At 42.3% G+C, this 22,251-nt stretch overlaps 1 protein-coding gene across 7 annotated transcripts in view; it reads left to right on the top strand.

Moving 5' to 3' along the window:
• Positions 1–22,251, top strand: part of LOC148015477 (uncharacterized) — a 70,570-nt gene that overhangs the window by 8,617 nt on the left and 39,702 nt on the right. For 2 of the 7 annotated variants that reach the window (XM_087665999.1, XM_087665998.1), the window contains exon 10: positions 191–545. The exons of 2 other annotated variants lie outside the window; for them this stretch is intronic. In XM_087665999.1, coding sequence (XP_087522125.1) covers positions 191–545 — 355 coding nt within the window. Of the gene's footprint in view, positions 1–190; positions 546–8,859; positions 8,928–22,251 lie in introns of all 7 variants that reach the window. 3 more of the 7 variants (XM_087666000.1, XM_087666001.1, XM_087666006.1) reach the window with 3 other exon arrangements.

Here is a 22,251-nt window from a genome sequence, read left to right as displayed (position 1 = left end):
CAACTGAATCAACAACAGGCATTCACTTGGAAAATGATACGAGCAATCTTATATTAGACCATTTTTAAATTCCCACTTTTAAGGCCAATGTGCAACATGTGCTTACAACACGAGTAAAATTACACACAAGCTTACATAGCTGCTAACATGACTTCTGTTTAAGGCATGTATTATTATGCTTTCCAAGCAGGTTAAACATATGTCCTGAGGATACATTGAGCTTCACTTTTATAACAACAACATGCCATTTGAGTACCTGTACGCTACTGCTTACTAATGAATACAGTCACAACCTTTCCTTACGTATTATTTCAACACCACCTTTCTATTTAGCCAAGATACTTGAAAGATCGTGTCTGGAAAGAACTACTGATAGTGACATGGACAATGCAAACTTTGAATCAAATGCTGACATTGTGTTGCCTCCTGCTTCTCCATTAAAAGTGGAGATTCATTTCAAACCACCTGAAGAACAATTGGCTGATTGCAAGGACTTAAACTTTGAAAGTGATCTCTTGATAGCATTCTCAAATAAATTCGAACAGGTGCATTTGTGTCTAAGTCCTGCATATTATCCTTTGCGGTCCTACAAATAATAGTCAGCAGTATGGCAGAAATACAAATACCAAAATTTAAATTAGTTAATTGGTAGTCAAACATTATTGAGCCTGTTCTTTTAAACATTATCCTGCCTGAACCCATTAAAGTAGACGTGGAATTTCAATGGTCTTAACGCCAATTTTACCAAATCAAACTTGCCTCCTGTGTATCAATGTTACTGGCACTCCACATTGGTTGGGGAAATGTATCGCCCACAAAATGTTGCTAGACATCTTGGGTGCCTGATTGGATGGAAGCTCTCCACTGGGCCACTTATTTCTGTCTGCAAATAGTGTAACTGTTATAGCTTGCATACAACTTCATTTACTGCTGTAGCCTTAGACGATTTGTCTCTAGAGTGGCCCAAGACTTAATGGAAAGCTATTGGGCATTTGCATGATTTGATCAAAATTCAAGTATCTTTAATTGGACTGAGAAGCAAGAAGTTCCTTTCAATTGGCTGGATGGAAGCAGCCACTGAGGACATTGTTTTGCATGTCACTGTGGTGCCTCAAGAGAGAGCGTTAAGGTTGTTTTGAAACAAGATGTTCAGCCTGTTGCTTATGAAAGCAAGACAAAACAAAGTACTGAGACAATTTATACATCTTCCAGAAAGGAATGCTGTTTGCTTTGTATATGCTGACATTATCAAAGTACTATCTACCAGATGCCAATTTTGTATTCAGCATAGGTTATACATTTGGAAAACAATGCATTGTTGCAAATGTTTTGTCAACCAAACCTCAATTCAATGCAATCACTTTCTGCATAGAATCTGTGGAGTTAAGAGTGATGAGGTACTTGCATTCTACAGATTGGAATTTTGCAATTGGCATTGTTTATGGAGGCCTATGATTATGAAGACATGCCGAAAACTGCCTTTTATTGGTTAGAAATAATTTTGCCCACAACTCAGATGATTTGACGTGCACTTTTGTCAGGCCTCCACACTGAAATTGACACTTGCACTAAATGATATATCACTGGACCAAAGTCAAAGTTGGACCATGCGGTACTTAGCAGTTTGGGCTTAGCTCTCTTCTGTTCTCAGTTTGACTTGCTTGCATTTATGCTCACCCTACCGTCTGTCCAGCAGGTTGCAGTTCTTATCAGGACTGTGAGATCATAATTTTTTTATATGAGAGAGGTTAAATCAGAAAAGACCTAGCTTGTATGGCTCCATGAAGACAAAGTAAACTATAAAGCTATCAAACTTCAGATTCTTACCATGTCTCTTTGGAGGTCTTTGGATGCATCAGGTGCTCAATCAATTGGAAGAAATCTGTGGATTTTAGATATTATAGCCATTCCAGGACTGGATGAATCATCAGAGGAGGACCGGATACATTGATTTGTGAGATATCAATATGGAAAAACTTGCAGTTATGACCAGGCATGCATCCCCTGGCCACACAAAAAATTTGGAAGTTGTAGACACTTGGAAACTTCCATTTGGCCCACCAAACGGTTTTCTTGCATGAACAGGGATGGCCTGGCGATGCTCTTAATCCAAATGGGATTCATGTGCCCAATTCAATTCAACAAGAGGTTATCATTTATTTTACAAAAGCTTTGTTGTCTTAGTCAGGATTTGACACGTCAGTTACAGCCACCAAATGGACTAGACATGTTTGTTGATAGTGAATTGGCGGGCATTTATATGTGTCTTGATTGTGCCCACCACAATGCCAAAACACACAAGCTGGTGGGCACAGGCAGTTGGTGTCTAACCACCCTTAGAATCAATATAGAGCCTATGAATGGGTTGCAGACATTATGCGTGTGAGAAGATGCACCAGTTTGCTCTCTTGGCTGTCAGGTTGGCATTGAACTTCCTCACTACAGTGATTTTCCCCCAGTCACTAAAGCAACTTTCACATTTAAGCAATGAAAAGTTAGATCTAGCCTCCTAGCTCTTGTTATGGACTAACACACTTATTCTCTCATTCATTCCTCACGGCTGATTCATTTAGTCCGTCATCTCTTCTCTCCAGCCTCTCCACTACCCTCACACCCCTTCAAGAGGACATTGTGGTTCGTGGTTCGTGGCTGTCTTCATCATCTTCCTTGTGCTACGACACCCTTGTTCCCTTGTATTACATTCACTCCATGATTCAGAACTTCATCATTCCATTCATCAGAGTTTCTTTTCTCTTCTCCTCTTCTGCATGTTTGCCGAGTTCACTCCGTGTTCCTCCCCGCCAACCCTACTATCTTGTTGGTACATCATCTTTTGGTTTTGCTCACCTAGCAGCGAAGATCCTCCACTCCAGTGAAGGGAAAGACCGATGGCGGGTTCAACATCCACTTCTCTTCTTCTTCCGTTGTATTAACACTTTTTTGGTGACTGTTCTAAATTACTTTTGCAGCCTGCAGCTCAGCCAAACCAGCCCAAGGCTCAGCCCATCTTGTGTTTGCAGCTGGACCTCCGCCTTCTTTGCCCAGCTCTTGGCGGCTGTTTTTCTGCCACTGGCCGGCTTTGCCCAGCTCTTGGCGGCTGTCTTCTGCCGCTGGCCTGCTCCGCCCTGTATCCTGGCAGCTAGTTCTTGTCTGCTCCAGCGGCTCAGCTCCTACTGTTGGTGGCTACACCCAATCTGTCTGCATTTTTCAGGCGGCTGCTGTGCTGGCGGCGCTGGCTGCAGACTGGCAGTTCCACCCAGCTAGTTGGCGGCACTGGCTGCAGACTGGCGGTTTTGCCCAGCCAGCAGGTGGTTCCTTCCTATCTCCTTGCGTTTGCACAGGCTGCTGTTGGTTGCTCAGCCAGTCAGCTGGTGGCACAATCAGCATTGTTGTTTTTCAGCTGGCGGCTTTTTCCCACAACCGACGGCTACACCTTAACTGCTGGTAGTTCTTCCTGACCACTAGTGGTTTAGCCCATTTCCAGCCCTCCCTTGCCCTCCCACCCCTTGAACGGCGGACATTGTGGCTTGTGGTTTGTGGCTGACCCCTCCCTTCTCCAGTTTGCCACACCGGTACCATGGCGTCTTCCACGACAGATTGCCCTTGTATTGGGTGTTTCTACTGCGGCACGAATGGTCATCCCACTGAAGACTGTCGACTTCGACCTTTGCTCCCTACCCCCCCGGAGTATACGCGTCTTCCACCTGGCATTCCTTGTGCCACCTCTAGTTTCTGGGCCACAGAGATCGTTTTGCATCAGCTATCAAAGTACTATGCTCAAGGCAATAAGACGCATCCGATGCGCACTAAGTCCTTTTGAGCACATGGAGGATCGATTGCTGCTATGACCTCTTGGAGATTGTCGCAATGCTAGCGGCAATCTTCTCCCACTTATTTTCAGGTACAGTGGGTTCCACGACCTACGGATTTGCAGTCCGCTCCACCGAGAGACAGTGATTGTTTGATAGTGTCTCCTCGTCAGTCCGCTCCTTCGAGAGACAGTGGCTGCTCGACTCCTTCCTCTTCTTCGGCTACCTAGTCTGCTCCATTGAGAGATAGCGCTTGTTGCTCACTTCTTGCTCATTCTGAGCCCGACCCTTCCCCACCTTCGACTACTTAGGCTCGAGAGTCTATCTGGGAGCTCTTAGGCACCCCAGATACCTTCTTCGACACGACCGGTGGCATTTCTTCGTCGTTAGACATTTCGGAGTCTGTGATCCATGAGTTTTTGGATTCCCTATCTACTTCAGAGGGGGATGTTATTTCTTTGCCCTCAGCGGGGGCATCTACTTCTTCAACTTCAGCGGGGGCCCCTCCACCTCCCATCTCAGAGGGGAAACCTACTCCACATGACGTTCTTCACCCATCCTCTACTTTCTTGGGGTGGCTGTCTTCGACTAGTCATCTCTTCTACTGATATCCAGGATCTTTAGGTACCACCTAGATCAGGACCTCGGAGGTTCAGTCGCGACTTGGTGACGAGGCCTTCGTATTTCTTCCAGCATGGATGCATGGAGCTAGTGGCTTCTCTCCCGAGGTTCAGTTTCGGGTTCTCCAGTTCACTCTGCCTACTGTTCTTTACTGTAGGTTACCTTTCAAGTGGAACTCTTGGATCTGAGGAATCCTCTACATCTTCCTCCTCCTCTTCTCTTCTTGCCTTGGTCACTTGGTCAACATGGAGCCACTTCCCGAGATCAAGTACAGGCATATCCTTATGGTTCTCGGCACCACACAAAGTCCGACATTCCTCCTATGCATTGCATGTTTTCATCATCTTTGTACTAGGGCGCTTGGGCAAGTGAATAATTTCCCGAGGAACAGTGTCCAAGTGGCACCTGCTGCATGAGCAGTCTTCAGCATGTAGCATTGCATCTCCACCTCACTCTTCTCTTGTTTCCCTTTTTGGGCCTGAGAGGGGGTGCTGAGAAACCCTTCACCTTTCACCCGTAGTTTGCATTTTTTGCGTTTAGGGTTTGCATTTAGGATTTGCAGCCCCAAAAAGGGGCGCCATCCTAGACTGACTATGCCTATTTATAGGCCACTCTCTCATTCATTCCTCACGGCTGATTCACTCACTCCGTCACCTCTTCTCTCCAGCCTCTCCACTACCCTCACACCCCTTCAGGAGGACATTGCGGTTCGTGGTTCGTGGCTGTCTTCATCATCTTCCTTGTGCTACGGCACCCTTGTTCCCTTGTATTACATTCACTCCATGATTCAGAACTTCATCATTCCATTCATTAGAGTTTCTTCTCTCTTCTCTTCTCTTCTCCATGTTTGCCGAGTTCACTGCGTGTTCCTCCTTGCCAACCCTACTGTCTCGCTGGTACGCCATCTTTTGACAACACTTACACATCTTGATGCTTTAAATAATAATGATTTTTCTCAACTGAATCGGAGAACAAATATGGTACCTGAGTAAGGTGTGTGTGTGTGTATTGGTTAGTAGCCTGCTTCAGTCCCACTCAAGACACCCCTAACTCAGAGCCAAACCAATAACAAGCTCAAATTTCAGAAAGGAGAATCATTTGTGACATGACGGCCACCAAAACACCACATTAACCCAGAATGGCAGTCCCCTTCAAGGAGATCAAGCATCTCATTTGTCATTTTCAATGGTTAGGGGGTGATAGGCATCACAAGGAAAGGTAGTTTGGCAAGCTATTATTGGACCCCCCTTTGAGAGTATTATCCTGTGACATAAAGTCAAGCTCTTTTGGAAAAATTTGTCTTCCATAGTTTGCAACTTGGGCCAGAAAAATGGCTACGCTCTCGTATTTGTGTCATCCACCTAGTCCAGGAGGCCCTTGGCTCTATGCATTACTTCTTCTTCACTTGCCCTCACAGTTGCAGGCCTTCCCTTGGGGTCCTGATTGTCTAAAGCTGAAAACACATGCAGAAATCGAGCATTATGGCTCCTGGTTTGTCCAACCCTGCAGCGGTCTGCTCTCAAGCTTGAGCACAAGGGTAATAGAGCCAGGAACCCTATGAACTATGGCAGGTTTGTGGTAGCTGCTGAAACCACTTTTACGGTCCTTAAAGGCATTGACGTTTTTGTTATGTTCTCATTGGAGTCAATGGCCCGTAGAGTGGATGCTTCTCTATCTTGTTGCTTGTCAAGGTTGGCCATGTCTCCTGAAGAACAGTTCGTAAGCTTCCCAAGCTTCATGACAAACACTGTACTATCTCAACATAGATATTAATAAAATTTGGTAGAAGCCAGAGAAGCACGGGGAGGTTTTTGAGAACTTTGAGTGGCAGACAATGTGTGCCTTGCTCACATGCAGGTAAATGTACCCTAAATGAACAACCTTGTGGGGGAGAAACCCACGTGAAGACCTACTGAACCAAGGCCAGGACGTAGAGACCTATGCAGCCCACACCAAAGGAAGACAGGCTGGCTCACAGGCGGTTCTACAAGCCCTTGCTGCAGACATGCATAGGATTGATCAGCCAAAGTGAGATGTGTTAAGAGATTGATAGGACCACAGATGTACACACATTGGCAAGAGAGATGGTGAAGGGAGGTTCTTGGGCTTTGCTCTCTTTTGTTATTTGAGTGTGCAACTGTTGAAATGAACTAAGCTTGCCTTGTGTATACGTGGGCAGTACACACACACACACAGGTGCACATTTTACAAGAGGATTATGGAAGTTGTCCTGCTTATTCAATGCACACATGTGATCCACCTATTTATAATGAGTTGGCAGATATAGCTTGGCATTGTGTGCACCATGTATGTAAATGCTTCCCCTCGACCTCAAGTCATGAGGAGGATAGGTACTTGAGCTTGCATCACTCAAGCCATGTACTCCCATAGCATCTCAGAAGGACTCAAACTTCTCATGGGTCAATGACTTGGTGAAAATATCTGCAACGTGCTGCTTGGTAGATACATGTTGTAAGTCTACATTGTCAAGAAAAGTGATAGGATGGTATGCACTCATACCATATCAGAGAGACGGTAGGGTTTGAGGGGAGAAGCATAGAGTGTATGACAAACATTGAAAGAAGAAAACTCTGAAGAAGAGTGAAAAATGATGAACACTGAATCATGCTAAATAAATCATACTGATACAATGGAGCAAAGCTCTAAGATGACTACACTGTCTTGTTTGATTAGGTGGCAACACTTGCAGGGAATTTACACAGTGAATGGAGCGAAATGCAGTCCTCCACACAGTAGAGGTAAATGTTGGTGAAGGACAGCTTTAGAGGGAAGGGAACACAGTCTTCAGAGGCTGTCGGAGTGGAGAAGATGATGACCAGCAATCACTATGTGCTCCAGGAGGTGCAAAACAGTTGGATGGCCTGCTATGACAGCAAACACGACTGTAGGAGGGTCTGCTACAGCAAAATGCAAATCTTCCCTGGCTGAAAAGTGCGAAAGGGAGCCACAAGTGTAGCTGGAAAGGGGCAAGACAGCAAAATGCAAATATGTCTAGGCTGAAGATGAAAACATGGATGCCAATGATGTAAATGCAGGTGGGCAGCAGTCCGGAACAGTGTGGCAGGCTGGGTGACAGCTAGCTGATGGTGTTTACAGCTCCAGATGTAGTGGGTGGCAGCTAGACAGTTCCAAACAATAGTACTTGGACCACTCCTATGAGAAGCATCCACTAGGCATAGGAGAGATGGAGAAGAAAGAGTGGATCTGATGGAGAGAGAAGATGAATCATAACTGAGAGGTGATGTAGGGTGAATGACCATGCCCTATTTATAGTCTTTTTGCTCTTCTCATTAGGAATATGCGCATAACAAATACACCCAAACAATTTGAATTGTGACAAATTTGGCTCCTTTCCTGAATACATCTTTAGACAACTTCTCATTCAAGAGAGCCCTTGTAACCCTTGTAAAGTGTGACTTTTGCATTCTACAACACTATCTTGCTCTATTTGTGTATATGGATGAAACTTCTTGCTGAATACATGCAAAACCAATTAAGGAGTGAACTCCTTGGACATATATTCTCCCTCTTCATTTGAATGGTGTCGTGTGACCACAGGTTGAGTGGAGGAAAGCAATGGAAAGGTCCATCTACACTAGTGGTTAACCTATATGCGTATAGGACACTAGCTACCTGTTTGGATGAAGTGTTAAGCCAATTATATAACCTGTCAGAGAGTCTTTGCCACGTGTCTAGCATGCAAAGAAAACATAAGTCTTTTACATGTCCCAAACCATCAATAGAGACAATGCCTATACTCAGAGAAAAAGAGGACTTTACTGTTGTGCTAGGCATGGTTTTGGTAGAAAGAAGTGTGTGGGAGAAGAAAAAAACGTGGGGCTGCTTTCCTAGGCTGTTGGCACCTGTTTTTTGGCTGCTGTAGGTATGTACTTTGGAGGGTTTTGAAGGGCAGAAGGCTGGATATGATTAGGACTGAAGGAGGAAGCATTCTATAGGGCATAGATTACATGTATGAAGCTGAATATTACTTCAGGGATAATTAGGGGCTGTTTTGAAATCTCTTGTATATTGAAATGTAGTGTTGTATATGCAGAGAAACAGGTAGAACTGCTGTATTACTTATTTTCCTACAGTTACTTGCTCTTGAATTGCTTGTTTGGAAGATATCTGAGGACTGTTTTGATACCTTCAAGTATTTATACTATGAGAACAATTAAAGCAGAGATTTGGGGAGTTTTTATGGGTTGTTCTTGCTCCTAAATAGGGAATTTTGAATGCATATGGGAAGCACTGCTGTTATATATATTCTCCTACAATTTCATGCTCATGAAAGCCTTGTTTTGAGATGAATAAGTGGATTGTTTTGAGGTTTTCTTGTAGTATGCTGTTCTGAAGATAAAATCAAGGTTTTGGGAAGCTTGTGTGGACTGACCTTCCTCTTATGCAGGGATTTTTGTATGTATGCAGGCTGTTATAGAACACGACTATTCTATGGACTGTTCTTGAAGCACAAAAGTATTGTATACTGTATGCTCATAACCATAATGATGTTATGGATTCTAGGCTGATATTGGCCATGTCCATGATGAGATATGGGCTCCATAACTGATATATATGCTTGTTATGATTCAGATTTATAACTCTTGAATGCTTCTATGAAATACAAATTGGTTTTTGAGCCCTACTTCTTGAACCCCTATCTCATAACTATCATTCTTTTTCTTATTTGTTACAAATCTAGAATGTGTTTTGTCTTGTCTTGAGCTCTTTTTACCCGAGTCCCTATGACTTTTGGCCATACATAGAAAATCCCTAACATCTTTAGTGAACCCGATGTGAAAGGCCAAAGGAAGAGTTTTGCAATATGGAGGTAATACAACTCAATCGGATGACATAAGGCAATTGTTTTAGACTTGTAGTATATATTTGCAACAATGACAACAGCAGCAACAACAAAAGTTGTAGTTACAACAACAACAACAACAGGTTGCTATTAAGATTGAATCAATTGTGACAAAAGCATTGTAGGTTGTGGAAAATGTTTGATGACAGGAATGTATCAAAGTATTTGAAAGTCTATGCAAAAAGAATAGTGTTTTTGAGACTCTTGTGAACTAGATGGATTGATATTCTATGTGAGCTGTGGTTAACTCAAGCCATGCATAAAGGAAATTTGTGCAGTTCAAGAAACTACATGGAATGATTTCAAGAAAGTACTAAAGGAAGAATACTTTATAGAAGATACAGTGCTGGTCACAAATAGAACCTTCTTCGAGTGGGTTGCAAATCCTGTGAAAGATGGGGAAGATTGAAGCTTGGCTGCAAGTACACAGTTGATAGTGAAGAGAGTGTGAAAGTGAAGATACGACTCCCAATGCAATAATCAAAGAGTAATGTGCGAGTACAAAGTAGAAGCCTTAAACCTTAGGGTTGTTAATGTGTGTTCACACCAGAAAGGTATAAAATACGATAAGTGCCCAAACTATGTAACATAAGCACATAAAATAAAGAAGAATATTTTTGGGGAAAAAAACATCTCATAAGGAGAGTAAAAGGTGTCCTAGTGTCCTATTGGAGATCATCGATACTCCTTTGTGAGTGTAGGCGTAAGTCGAATCCAACAACCCCCTTAGAGTGAAGAGTGATCAATATACAAGGATCATCCACCAAAGGAGATTAAATTTAAAGCATTGTGGAATGCTTCAAATTTGTCCGCGAGGAAGAGCTTTGGTGAAGATGTCTACCACATTATTGGTGGTAGGACAGTAGACAAGGCTGATATCTCTTGCATGTAGCCTCTCTTTGACAAAGTAATAGTGGATCTCTATGTGTTTCGTGCGTGCATGAAACACTGGGTTCCGTGCCACTGCAATGGCACTCTAACTATCGGTAAACAATGTGAGAGGTGAGAGAATGCACAGAGATCAAAGCTTAGCTATACAATTGACAGTGAAGAGAGAGTGCAAGAGTGAAGGCATGACTCCCAATGCAATAATCTGAAGAGTGTAAGATGCGAGTACAAAGTACAAGCCTTAAACCTTAGGGTGGCTAGAGTGTGTTCACACCCGAAAGATGTACAATACGATAAGTGCCCAAACTGTGTAACACAGGCACATAAAAATAAAAGAGAATAAATCTGGGGAAAAAATCTCTCGTAAGGAGAGTAAAAAGTGTCCCAGTATCCTACTGAGGATCACGGACACTCCTCTGTGAGCGTAGGTGTGAGTCAAACCCAACAAACCCCCCTAGAGTGAAGAGTGATCAATATACAAGGGTCATCCACCAAAGGATATCAAATTTAAAGCATTGCGGAATGCTTCAAAATTTTCACGAGGAAGAGCTTTGGTGAAGATGTCTACCATATTACTAATGATAGGACAATAGACAAGGCTGATATCACCAGCATGTAGCCTCTCTCTGACAAAGTGATAGTGGATCTCTATGTGTTTTGTGCGTGCATGAAACTCTGGGTTTTATGCCATTGCAATGGCACTTTGACTGTTAGTTAACAAAGGAGTAGGCTCCATGACAAATATATCTAAATCAGCCAACAAACATCTCAGTCATACACATTCAACTGTGGTAGTGAAAGTTGCTTTGCATTTAGCTTCACATGATGATGTCGCAATAGTGGATTGTTTCTTGCTAAGCCAAGAGTTCAAGATGAGCCGAGAAAGAAACAATTACTACTAGTAGAGTGACGTGAATCATAATCACCAGCCCAATCTGAATCATTGTAAGCATGTAGTTGTAGTGGTCCCCCCTTGGCATAAAGCAATCCAAGAGTCCTAGTACCTTGCAAGTAACGAAAAACACGCTTGATAGCTTTCCAATGTGACATGCATGGCTGGTGTATACTGATCAGGGTTGAAATTACAAATTGAATGTTTGGCCTTGTGTTGTATAGGTAAATGAGACATCCAACTGTTGGAGCATACGTATGGATATCAAACAAGTTACTGTCATCATGCAAGGATAACTTGAGTCTAGGTTCCATTGGTGTACAAATTGGCTTGTAATCCTATAAGCCAGACCTCTCAAGAAGTCTACCAATGTATCTAGATTGTGACAATCCAATGTCTCTAGGATCATGAATGAACTGAATGCCCAAATAATAGTGTAAAGGTCCCAAATTTGACATCTCAAAAGTTTGCTGCAAATTTTGTTTGAATGCTGAAATCTGATTAGTATGTGTCCCTGTAAGTAGAAGATCATCAACATAAAGACATATGACCAGCAATGATCCCCCCTCTTTACATACGTCAAGTGTAGACTCTGATGAGCTGTTTATGAATCCCTAGCGGTTGAGTAAAAAAGCATCGATCTTTGCATACCAAGCTCAGGGAGCTTGCTTCAAACCATACAAAGCCTTTTTCAGCTTGCACACCAAGTGTTCGGATCCCACAACTACAAAACCAATGGGCTACTGCAGATACACTTCTTCTTGAAGTTCCTCATGTAAAAATGCAGTCTTTATATCAAGCTGGTGCATAGTCCAACCATAATGGGAAGCCAAAGCAACCATAGACCGAATGGTAGTCATGTGGGATGTAGGAGTAAATGTCTCCTCATAGTTAATGTCTTTCTTTTGTGTGTAGCCTTTGGCCACAAGCTTGGCCTTATATTTGTCAATGGATCCATTTGCATTCCTTTTCAGCTCTTACAGACCCACTTTGTACCAATGGCTTTCTTCCCAACAGGCAAGGACATCAAATCCCATGTTTGATTCTTTATGATAGAATCAAATTCAGCTTGCATTGCTACCATCCAATGCACACTATGTTGTGCATCCTCCAAACATTCAGACTCCTCATCATCAAGTGTATGTATTGCCATAACAAACTCCATTGTATGTGCACCATCATGCATACGAGCTTGCCGTCTAATACGACCAGCGATAGGAGCATCCAAATGACTATCTTTTATAGTTTGCAAATACCATCTAGGCATCTGCCTAGCCTCCTAACTGTGTACAAGCTCCTGCTGAACTTCAAATTCAGCATCTTGCTGAATATTCAGATCAGCCATAGGCTGATTTTCTGCATTACCCAATGGAGTAGCTGGCTGAACATTAAGTTCACTTGTTGAAGCACTGGCTATATCACCAAAAGAAATGGGTAGTAGCCCTTCAAATACATCTTTGGCAGCTTGATATATATCAAAACCAATAAGGGATAATTCTGATTTTTCATAAAAAACCACATCCCTGCTGACAAATACCTTCTTAGAGATAGGATCACATAATCTATATCCTTTGCTCTCACTATTGTACCCCACAAAAATGCATTTAACAACCTTGTTATCCGATTTCTTTCTTAGTACCTTGGGAATGTGTGCGTATGCAAGACACCCAAAAGTATGAAAATGTCTAGTAGAAGGTTTCCGGCTGTTCCAAGGCTCACAAGGCATGACATTCTTTAATGCCTTTGTAGGACACCTATCTAAAATCTGGCAAGCACACATAACTGCTTCCATCCAAAAACTATGTGGCAATCTCTTTGCTTTGAGTATACATCTGGCCATCTCCATGAGTGATCGATTCTTCCTCTTTGCAAACCCATTCTGTTGTGGAGTATAAGCAGTAGTATACTGATGGACAATGCCTTTTTGCTTTTAAAAAAAATACAGTATAGAAGACATGTATTCCTCCCCTCGGTCTGAACGGAGAATCTTAATCTTACAGGCAGATTGATTTTTAGCAATTGCTACAAAAGCCAAAAAATGCATCATACTTTTTTAACTTTTTCACCAAAGAGTAGACCTAGCAAAAATGAGTAAAGTCATCAATGAAAATGACAAAATAGTAATAGCCACCTAATGACTTTGTCTACATAGGGCCACATACATCGGAATACACAATTTGTAATCTGGTAGTTGCTCTAAAAGCAACAATGAAAAATGATGCATTTTTCCCAAAATGCATCCCTCGCATATATGCTCAGGAGGCCTTTCCAAGAGAGATAAACCATCAAGCATCTGTGTACGTTGCATAAGCATCAAGCTATCATAGTTTACATGCCCTATGCGAGCATGCCATAACTCTGCCTGTGACATAGTAGGAGTGAGAGTAGATGTTAGATGACATATCGATCAACTAAATAAGCATCCATATCATATAGCCCATGACATAAATTGCAAGTCAAAACCAAAGTCATGTGTTCTTTATCTCTTACCATACATCTATCATCATCAAAGGTGACTTGCAAACCACACTTTGCCAAAGAAGAACTAGTTAACAAGTTCTTCTCTATGTTTGGTACAAATAATGCATCCTACAAAGCAGAGAATAGAGCCATCAATGGTTGTCAACAGAATCTCCCCAATACCTTTAACATGGTATGATGTATTGTTGGCACATTGTACAGACTTGCCAACAGGGGCTGCAATAACGGAAGAAAACAAATCCGTGCAGAATGTGATATGCCTAGAAGCACCATTGTCAAAAAACCATGTGCTCGCATCCTCAGTAGAGCTAAATGCTCTATCAGCCCAAGAAGAGTCATAATTGCATGTGTAAAAACAATAGTCACGGTCTTTAACGAAAGACGCGGACTCAGTAGCAATAGAAGGTGCATCAGAAACAGACATCCTTGACTCCTCTCCTCCTTGTCTATGTGCTTCCTACATTCTGTGATGTAGTGTCCTGACTTCTTGCAATAGCGGTACTTGCCCTTCTTGGCTTGCGTGCCCCCCTTGTTTCTTGCTACTTTGTGAAGTGCCTGATGTCCTAGAGCTCTGTGGAGCATTTTTTGCTTGGTTGCTCTTACCCTTTTGCCTTGCCATAAAAGCGTGCTCAGAGGTTATAACATCCACCCCACTATTTTTTCTTGTCTGCTCTTTCTCTAAGAGCAAACAAATCAGCTGAAGGAAAGTAAGTGGCTTTGGGAAAATCCTCATGGTGAGGTTCAAGGCTGTATGAAAGGCCAAATATGAGGGCGGCAATGAATTCAAGGTAGTAGAGATAAACTATGCATTTGAGTAATACTCATTCATATTCATAAGCTACTCACGTAAGTTTTGAAATTTATTTAGATGATCTTGCATAGAATCACCCTTATCCATCTTTACAGTCTCAAGTTTTTTCTTCAAGAAAGAGATGTGTGTTTCATTTTTTCCAGCAAACGTTTGCTCTAGGGTCAGCCATTCTTCTCATGAAGAAGTTGCAGACCGAATGTGGGGGATGATAGACCGCTGAACTGCCCATGCAATTAGCAACAAAGCTTGAGCATCTCGTGTGTTCCATGCCTTTTGTGCTACTGAACTCTGGGGAAGTGGTTGAGTTGGAGCGGGCTGAATAAGCTAAGCGGGCTGAGTGGCTCTTTGTCTGCGTCCTCCTCGAGGAGGTGTAGCAAGAGCCACAACTCCAATCTGAACTTCTTCATCGCCGCTGACATAATCCCAAAGATTCTTTGCAATTAGCACATTTTTTATCATAAAATACTATAGAGAATAGTTGTTGCCATCCAACCTATCCTTCTTGGACACATATGTGAATACATCACCTCCCTGATTGGCCATGGTAAATATCACTGATCAAGGAGCAAAAGAGCAATACTTCAAGCTGGATCAACTTGGAAATCTGAGAATTTCTAGAAATTATAGGAAACGCTTTGCTGTAATTAGCAAATCTAATCACACTTTGTCAAAAAATGTGTGAAGTACAAGCTGTCCAAGGTGCAAACAGTGCTCAGTAGCACAAAAAATGCAAAAGCCCCAAAACTTCTTGTCCCAAAATGCACAAATTCAGTCTACTGCAGACTGTCACTGATGTACATTTGCCAATCTTTGAGCTGACATCAAAAGCCTCAAATTTCTGACCTGAAATTTCACAAAATCTTTGCGAGAAATGTGTCCCAGACACTTGCAAGAACAGAGATATACTGCCTGGGCACAAGCCCCTACCAGTAAATGAAATCTGAATTAAAAATTGATTAAAAAAAACTTTTACCTCCGATTGTGGTGGCTGAGGTGGTGGCACCTTCAAGTGGTGGTGTTGTAGACCAGATTGTAGGGAGCTGACCAGGAGGCAGGCTGGTGCCGCACAGAACTAGGTGGGCAGTGTTGGCACTGTGGTAGCGGCGCTCAGGCAGCTGCAGGTCGAGTTGGAGTGGCAGGCAGTGGTTGACAGGAGGGCTGGTGGGCGCCTATAGCGCTGGCGGTGCCTGTAGAATGGGGCACAGGGAGAGCAGGAAATTGGCAGTGTAGGAGAGGGCAGGCGCAGGCAGAGGTACTGTCTCGGGCAAGAGCTGGTGGCTCTGGGGTAGCGCTGCTGGTGCTGGCGGTTCAGGTCAGGTGGCGTACAGACTAGCAGATGAGCTGGACCAACCTGGTGGCAATTGTTGCTCAGGTTGCTGGACTTGCGGGTAGGCTCAAATGGCATACTGCAGGTGGTGCCTGGGACAGTAGCTCTGCATAGGAAGCAGGAGCTGTGAGCTGACAGACAATAGCTGAGGAGCTCAGTTAGAGATGGTGGCTACTGGCTGAGGTGAGGTGAGGGCCAGCTCTGATACCAAATGTGAGAGGTGAGAGAAGGCATAGAGTTCGAAGCTCATTTGAGAGTAGTTGACAATGAAGAGTATGTGAGAGTGAAGACATGGCTCGCAATGCAATAATTGAAAGAGTGTACGATGCAAGTACAAAGTACAATCCTTAAACCTTAGGGTTGCTAGAGTGTGTTCACATCCAAAAGGCGTAAAACACGATAAGTGCCCAAACTAAATAACACAGGCATATAAAAATAAAAGAGAATAAATTTGGGGGAAAAAACCTTTCGTAAGGAGAGTAAAAAGTGTCCTAGTATCCTATTGAGGATCACCGACACTCCTCTATGAGCGTAGACATGAGTCAAACCCAACAAACAAAGGAGTAGGCTCCGTGACAGATACATCAAGATCAGCCAACAAATGTCTCAGCCATACACATTCAACTGTGGTAGTGAAAGCTACCTTGTATTCAGCTTTATAAGACGATGTGGCAACAGTGGATTGTTTTTTGCTAAGCCAAGAGATGCAAGATGAGCTAAGAAAGAAACAATTTTCACTCGTAGAGTGTTGTGAATCAAAATCACCAGCCCAGTCTGAGTCTGAATCATTGTAAGCATGTAGTTGTAGTGGTCTCCCCTTGGCATAACACAATCCAAGAGTCGTAGTCCCTTCTAAAAAGTAACGAAAAACATGCTTCACAGCTTGGCAATGTGACATGCATGGGCTGTGTATATATTTGCTCAGGATTGAAACTGCAAATTGAATATCTGGGCAGTCTTCACTCATTTGGCACTTGTTTCTAGCCCTCCATCATCATTTTGCTGCTGTTTCCAGCCAGGTGATTGTTACTGTCCACCAATCCAACTGCCCTACAGCGTGCCACGTCAGCATATTGTTTTATTTGCAGGCCCCAGCTACCGCCCTACTAGTTTTCTCTCTCCTCCAGCTATCGCCATTATCATCCCAGCCTGCGTTGTTTATAGCTGATTACATAGAGTATTCTGAGCCAAATACATGGCAGGAGGCTTTTCAGCACCCTCAATGGTGAGAGACCATAGAGAAGGAGCTGGAGAATATTAATCGAAATAAGACTTGGACATTGGTGGATTGTCTGAGCCACAAGAAAGTCATTGGGAGACAAAGTGGATTTTTAGGACAAAGCTAAAGACTTATGGGACTTTAGATAAGTATAAGGCTCGCCTCGTCATGCAGGGGTTTCGATAGAAGCATGGTATTGATTATGAAGAGACCTTCGCACCTATTGCACGATCGACATCATCTATATCTTTTTGGTTATTACTCACGCTAGCCACTCACCACAGTTGACCGATACATCAGATGGATGCCAATAGTGCCTTCTTGAATGGTTATCTGGAGGAGGAAGTCTATGTGGAGTAGCCACCAGGATGTCCTTCTGCAAACCTGAGGGATAAGGTATTCCGCTTGTAGAAAGCTCTTTATGGACTGAAGCAAGCACCGCGGTCCTGGCTCCATGGGATGGACGAGTTCTTACAGACTCACGAATACCATTCTATCCTTATGACTTGAACTTATATGTTTGCTCTCTTGCAGAGGGGATTAGCTACATCTTGCTGTATGTTGATGACTTACTCATCCAAGGCTTAGATTCTACTGCCATAGTAGAAATCAAGGCAAAGTGTAGTGCTACATTTGAGATGACAAACCTCAGTTTGTTATCTTACTTCTTGGGGATGGGGGTAGTTTAATCTGGGGGTTGTATTTTTGTGTTATAATAGAAGTACGCACTTTGGCTTGTGGAACAGTTCACTACGTATCAGACATGGCTAGTGACGATCCTACTGTCTACTTGTCGAAGGATACCCTAGGTCAGCCCTTCGATGTGCATATCTGTAGGTCTGTTTTGTTGGGAAACTTCTTTGGTTAATTCATACTAGGCTAGACTTAGCTTACTCATTCAGCATTCTCAATTAGTATTTCACAACACCTAGGATGTCACATTGGATTGCATGTCTTTTTGTGTTGCGTTATTTATGGTGTACTTATTCTTATGGCCTCACTTATGGTTCTAATTTATGTTTGCAAGGGTATGTTGATTTTGATTGGGCAGGAGATCCTGACACTCGGCGTTTCCATGGCGGCTATCTCTTCACCTTGGGCATGACTCCCATTTCTTGGTCCAACCATAAGCAAGAAACGGTGGTGGCTTCCATGGTCAAGGTTGAGTATAGGGCTCTCTTCAATGATACCATCAAGGCCATCTATCTGAGGAGCTTACTAGCGGTGTCTCACTTTTCTAGTGACTCTCCTACCGTTGTTTACTGTGATAACCAGAGTGCCATTGTCCTTGTGGGCAATCCGATCATCACACTACAAATGTGGTATGTGGGAGGCCACTTTCACTTTTCCAAAGAGCAGGTTGAGCTAGGCACTGTTCACCTAGAGTTTGTGCCTTCATCAGACAATTTTGTAGGCATTTTAACCAAAGTGGTCAACCAGTTGATTCTTTAGTATCTTCTACCTAGGATCAGCTTGTGTACACTCTCCCCTACTTCTTCAGATTGACAGGGAGAGGATGCTTTTTTCTTGCTTTCCCTTCCAATTTAAGAGGGGGTGGCTATTTCTCTTGATAATGACTGATGCTTGTGATTTTCAGACATTCATTCATTCATTCATTTGTTCTTTTGTATTGTACTTATGGATATTTGTAACTTCATCCGCATGTGAGGATGATATGATTGTAAAAGGGTACTTGGACAAGTGAATAATTCCCTTACGAGGGCATTGTCCAAGTGGTACCGTTGCATTGCATTATGCGTGAGCATGACATCTTGCATCTCCCTTTGCATTACCCCATGCATTGGCATTCTATTTATGTAAACATGCATCTGTGCGCATTTATCCCTTTTTGGTATTTTCGAGTGGTTGACTCTAGATCCACCATATTCGTGGCATTGCATATGGCAGTCTTCAATGTAGTTATCCCTAGTCTTCTTGCTTGCTTTGCTTGTCTTTGCTTCACATCTTTGCTATATCTGTATCACCCACACCTTAGCAAATTTTCTTCTTCCCCGATACCCAGTAATGGTAGGGATAGTATGCTTGTTTTGTAAAGGTCTTGGATCTGACTATCTGATGCCAGGAGGCATATTCCACGGTGGATTCCATGAGGTTTTGCGGTGGATTCCGTAAAACTATATTTATTTGTTGGGGCTCGTACATAAGGTGGATTCCTTGTGCGAGAAATTGATGGGGATGCTTGTCCTTTTCGGGCGTCATGTTAATTTAATGTGCACGTTGTCGTGATATTATGAGGATACAGTGTGAAAAAGTATGGAATGCATCATCATCCTACTTCTCTATTGATCTAGAGAGTCAATGTGATCTGAGCCATTAGTACTAGTGTGAGTTGCATGGATTATCCAAAAATACTAGATTTTTGGATAATTTTAGTCTATTTTTGATATTATTTATTATAAAAATCCGAAAAAGTTAGAAAAAGCTTATAGATTAGGATGGCATGCAAAAAGCTAGTTGCTTTTTCAGCCAATTAGGAGATTTTTCATAAAAAAGATAGATTGACGAAATCGCACGCGTCACGATCGCTGTAAACAGGCTGAAAACTACAGATTGAACTGAAAGAAGAAGAAGGAGTGATCTGGGAGATCCGTGATCAGGTGTCCTTGGGTTTTACCCCCCTTTCGAAGCCAACGGAGCCATCAGATTTGGGTTCCGGGCAGCAGAGAAAGAGCTGATTTTTCTCATCCACGTTTTTGGTCTACGAAGGAGCTCCAGGAGAACTAATGCCTGGATATTGCTTCTGAGTAGTGCAAAGATTTCAGGTTCTTTCAATACACATTGTTTCAATTCATTGTGATTTGTTTTTGTAGTGTCTACCACTTGGATATTCTCTATCTTCTCTTCCATCTCCTATCTCTACTTCCTTCTACTTGTGATCCCCGGTGGATTCAACCTTTCGACAAAAACCCCTCCGACAACGTGGTGATTCCATGGCAGGTGATTCCGCAAAATACATATTTAAATTAATGGATGTTCATGAGTTTAGAGTGCACTCGTATTAAATTAAAGTTAGGATATAGTTTCAACCTATTTATTTATTTTGTAGCTGAAGATTGCTAGGTATTCACTTTTATCGGTTTAATTTTATTAGTTTCTAACAATTGTGAATGCTTTAATTGATGTGTAGAGCAGGCAGTGGTGGTGTTGGGATTTACCAGGCGATTGCGTATATTCAGATTACCTAGTTTTGATGGACGCATGTCTTATTATTAAAGACGTGGCGCTAATATTTATTTAGGGGTGCTTATTTATTGAAGCATTTGACAAACATTTATTATTTTGTATGCGTATAGGCGCTCGGTTTAAATATTTCATTATTGCACATTATATTTGGGCACAATCCGACTTTTGGGACGCCCAATCACTTTATTCTTTATTTGGGCAAAAGCAAATACAAAAGCCAAAGCATGCTAATTGTAAATTGGGCTATTTTTGAGCTTGGAGATTAATAAATTTATAAATACATGCCTTGTGAAGCTCTCATACAAGGCATGGGGGGAGATTGTACCCAATTTATCTTTTTGTCTCATGTTGTGTGAATCTTTCTTCTTGCTTTATGAGCTTTTACAGAGTTTTTTGTTCTTGGGGACCTTCCGAAGTTCACTATACGCGCATACAACATCCGATTTGCGCAGCAGTGGTATCAGAGCGAAGCTGAGATCAAGGGCTTCCAATCGCTTACCATCTCGTGCAAAGGTGAAGCTCTTGGAATGAACGGGCTCTACAGGCAGTCTTGCGACGAACCGTCAATACGAGCGTGTTCCTGGTGGTGAAGAACCCCTTGCTGTGCTGTCAGATTGCGAAGGATCACTTCCAGGCGATGGAGGACCACTTCCCAAGCTCCTTTGCAAGTCGTTTTCTTCTCAGAAAAAATAGATAAGAAAGTTTCATTAAGTTTTAGCTTACAAGCTTAATAAAGCTTAAGTTCCCAAAAGCTCGACGTCGATGGCGGCAGCACGTACTCACTGGCATCGAATTTGGCGTCAACATATTGCTGTCCTCCACGCTGAATTCACAATTTGTTAAGCTTTTTATTCAAAAGCTTAAAACTAAGCTTTACTAAAGCTTTAAGAATTTCAATCTTAAATCTTCTCCATAACGGGTGCTCACACCGAGCTCTTTCTGAACCACTCCCGGAAACTTTAACAAGCCTCTGTTCACACCTGCAATTTGACAGAGTTGATTTCTAGCAAGCAGATTGTCACATGCAGTCTATTTCCTACTTGGAAGAAGACTGTTATCAATTGCTATATCTGCAAAAGAAACAAGATCGCAAAAAGCCATATTAAAAAAAAAAAGAGCAAGCCTTGTAAACTTAAATTTGAGCTACGCTCATCCCCTCTAACGAGATTTCGAGTGTGTGAGGTTGTTTGAGATTTTGCAGGATGTCCGATCAAAACATGAAAGATTTTATAGCCGAAGGTGATTTACCGGAATCAACTATGGAGCAAAAATTGGACCTAATTGTGATGCAACTTCAAGAAGAGCGAAGAGCACGTCAAACTTTGCAAGCACAATTGGCTATACTTTAATGATCCAGTGTTGGTCAAGATGGAGCACAATCCGAAGATGTTATTCAACGTATGACTGATGCGACACTTGATGCACAGTCTCTCAGGAAAGAAGCTAAGACAAGTAAAAGAAATTTCAAATTCCGTACTTTTAATGGGCAAAGTGACGGAAAAACTGTTCTCGCTTTTATCAGTTAGTTTGATGATTATTTCCATGAAGAGCAGTATGCTGAAAAAAGATTAACTCAAATGTGTCTCTAACCACTTAGCAGACAGAACATCATTATGGTGGACTGTTGTCCACAATAGTATTGATTGTCCCACTACTTGGGAGGTCTTTCAAAAGAAATTTTTATAGAATTTTCTTTCATCTCAATTCCATGAAAAAGCAATCAAACAGTGGGATCTTCTGCAACAATGAGATCATGAATCCATTCTGCAATACACTGAGCATTTTTGGAGTGCCTTATTGTAACTTTGAATACTTAAAGACGTTCCTGAGGTGATTCACAAGCGCAAGTATATGTCCGGTTTGCTTAGTCACTTCTATGCGGAAGTGAACATGTTCAAGCCAAAGACCTTGGAGGATGCGATTTCTTTAGCGCATGATGCTGAAGATAAAATTCGTGGATGAGAAAAGCGATCGCAACAATTTCCAACTAATGGTAACTTTGGTACAAAGCAATTCAATTCCAACTTTCGAAGATTCAATCAAAATCGCTTTGTTCCTTCTTCTTTTCGTAAACCCTGGACACGACCTCCTTCTTTACCATCAAATACAAATTC

This window comes from Lygodium microphyllum, chromosome 24, assembly GCF_053477565.2.
Source record: "Lygodium microphyllum isolate KBCC chromosome 24, Lygodium_microphyllum_v1.1.10, whole genome shotgun sequence".
In the NCBI taxonomy this organism is placed as follows: Eukaryota; Viridiplantae; Streptophyta; class Polypodiopsida; order Schizaeales; family Lygodiaceae; genus Lygodium; species Lygodium microphyllum.
The sequence above is the reverse complement of the archived record's forward strand: the minus strand, read 5'-3'. Positions and strand labels throughout refer to the sequence as shown.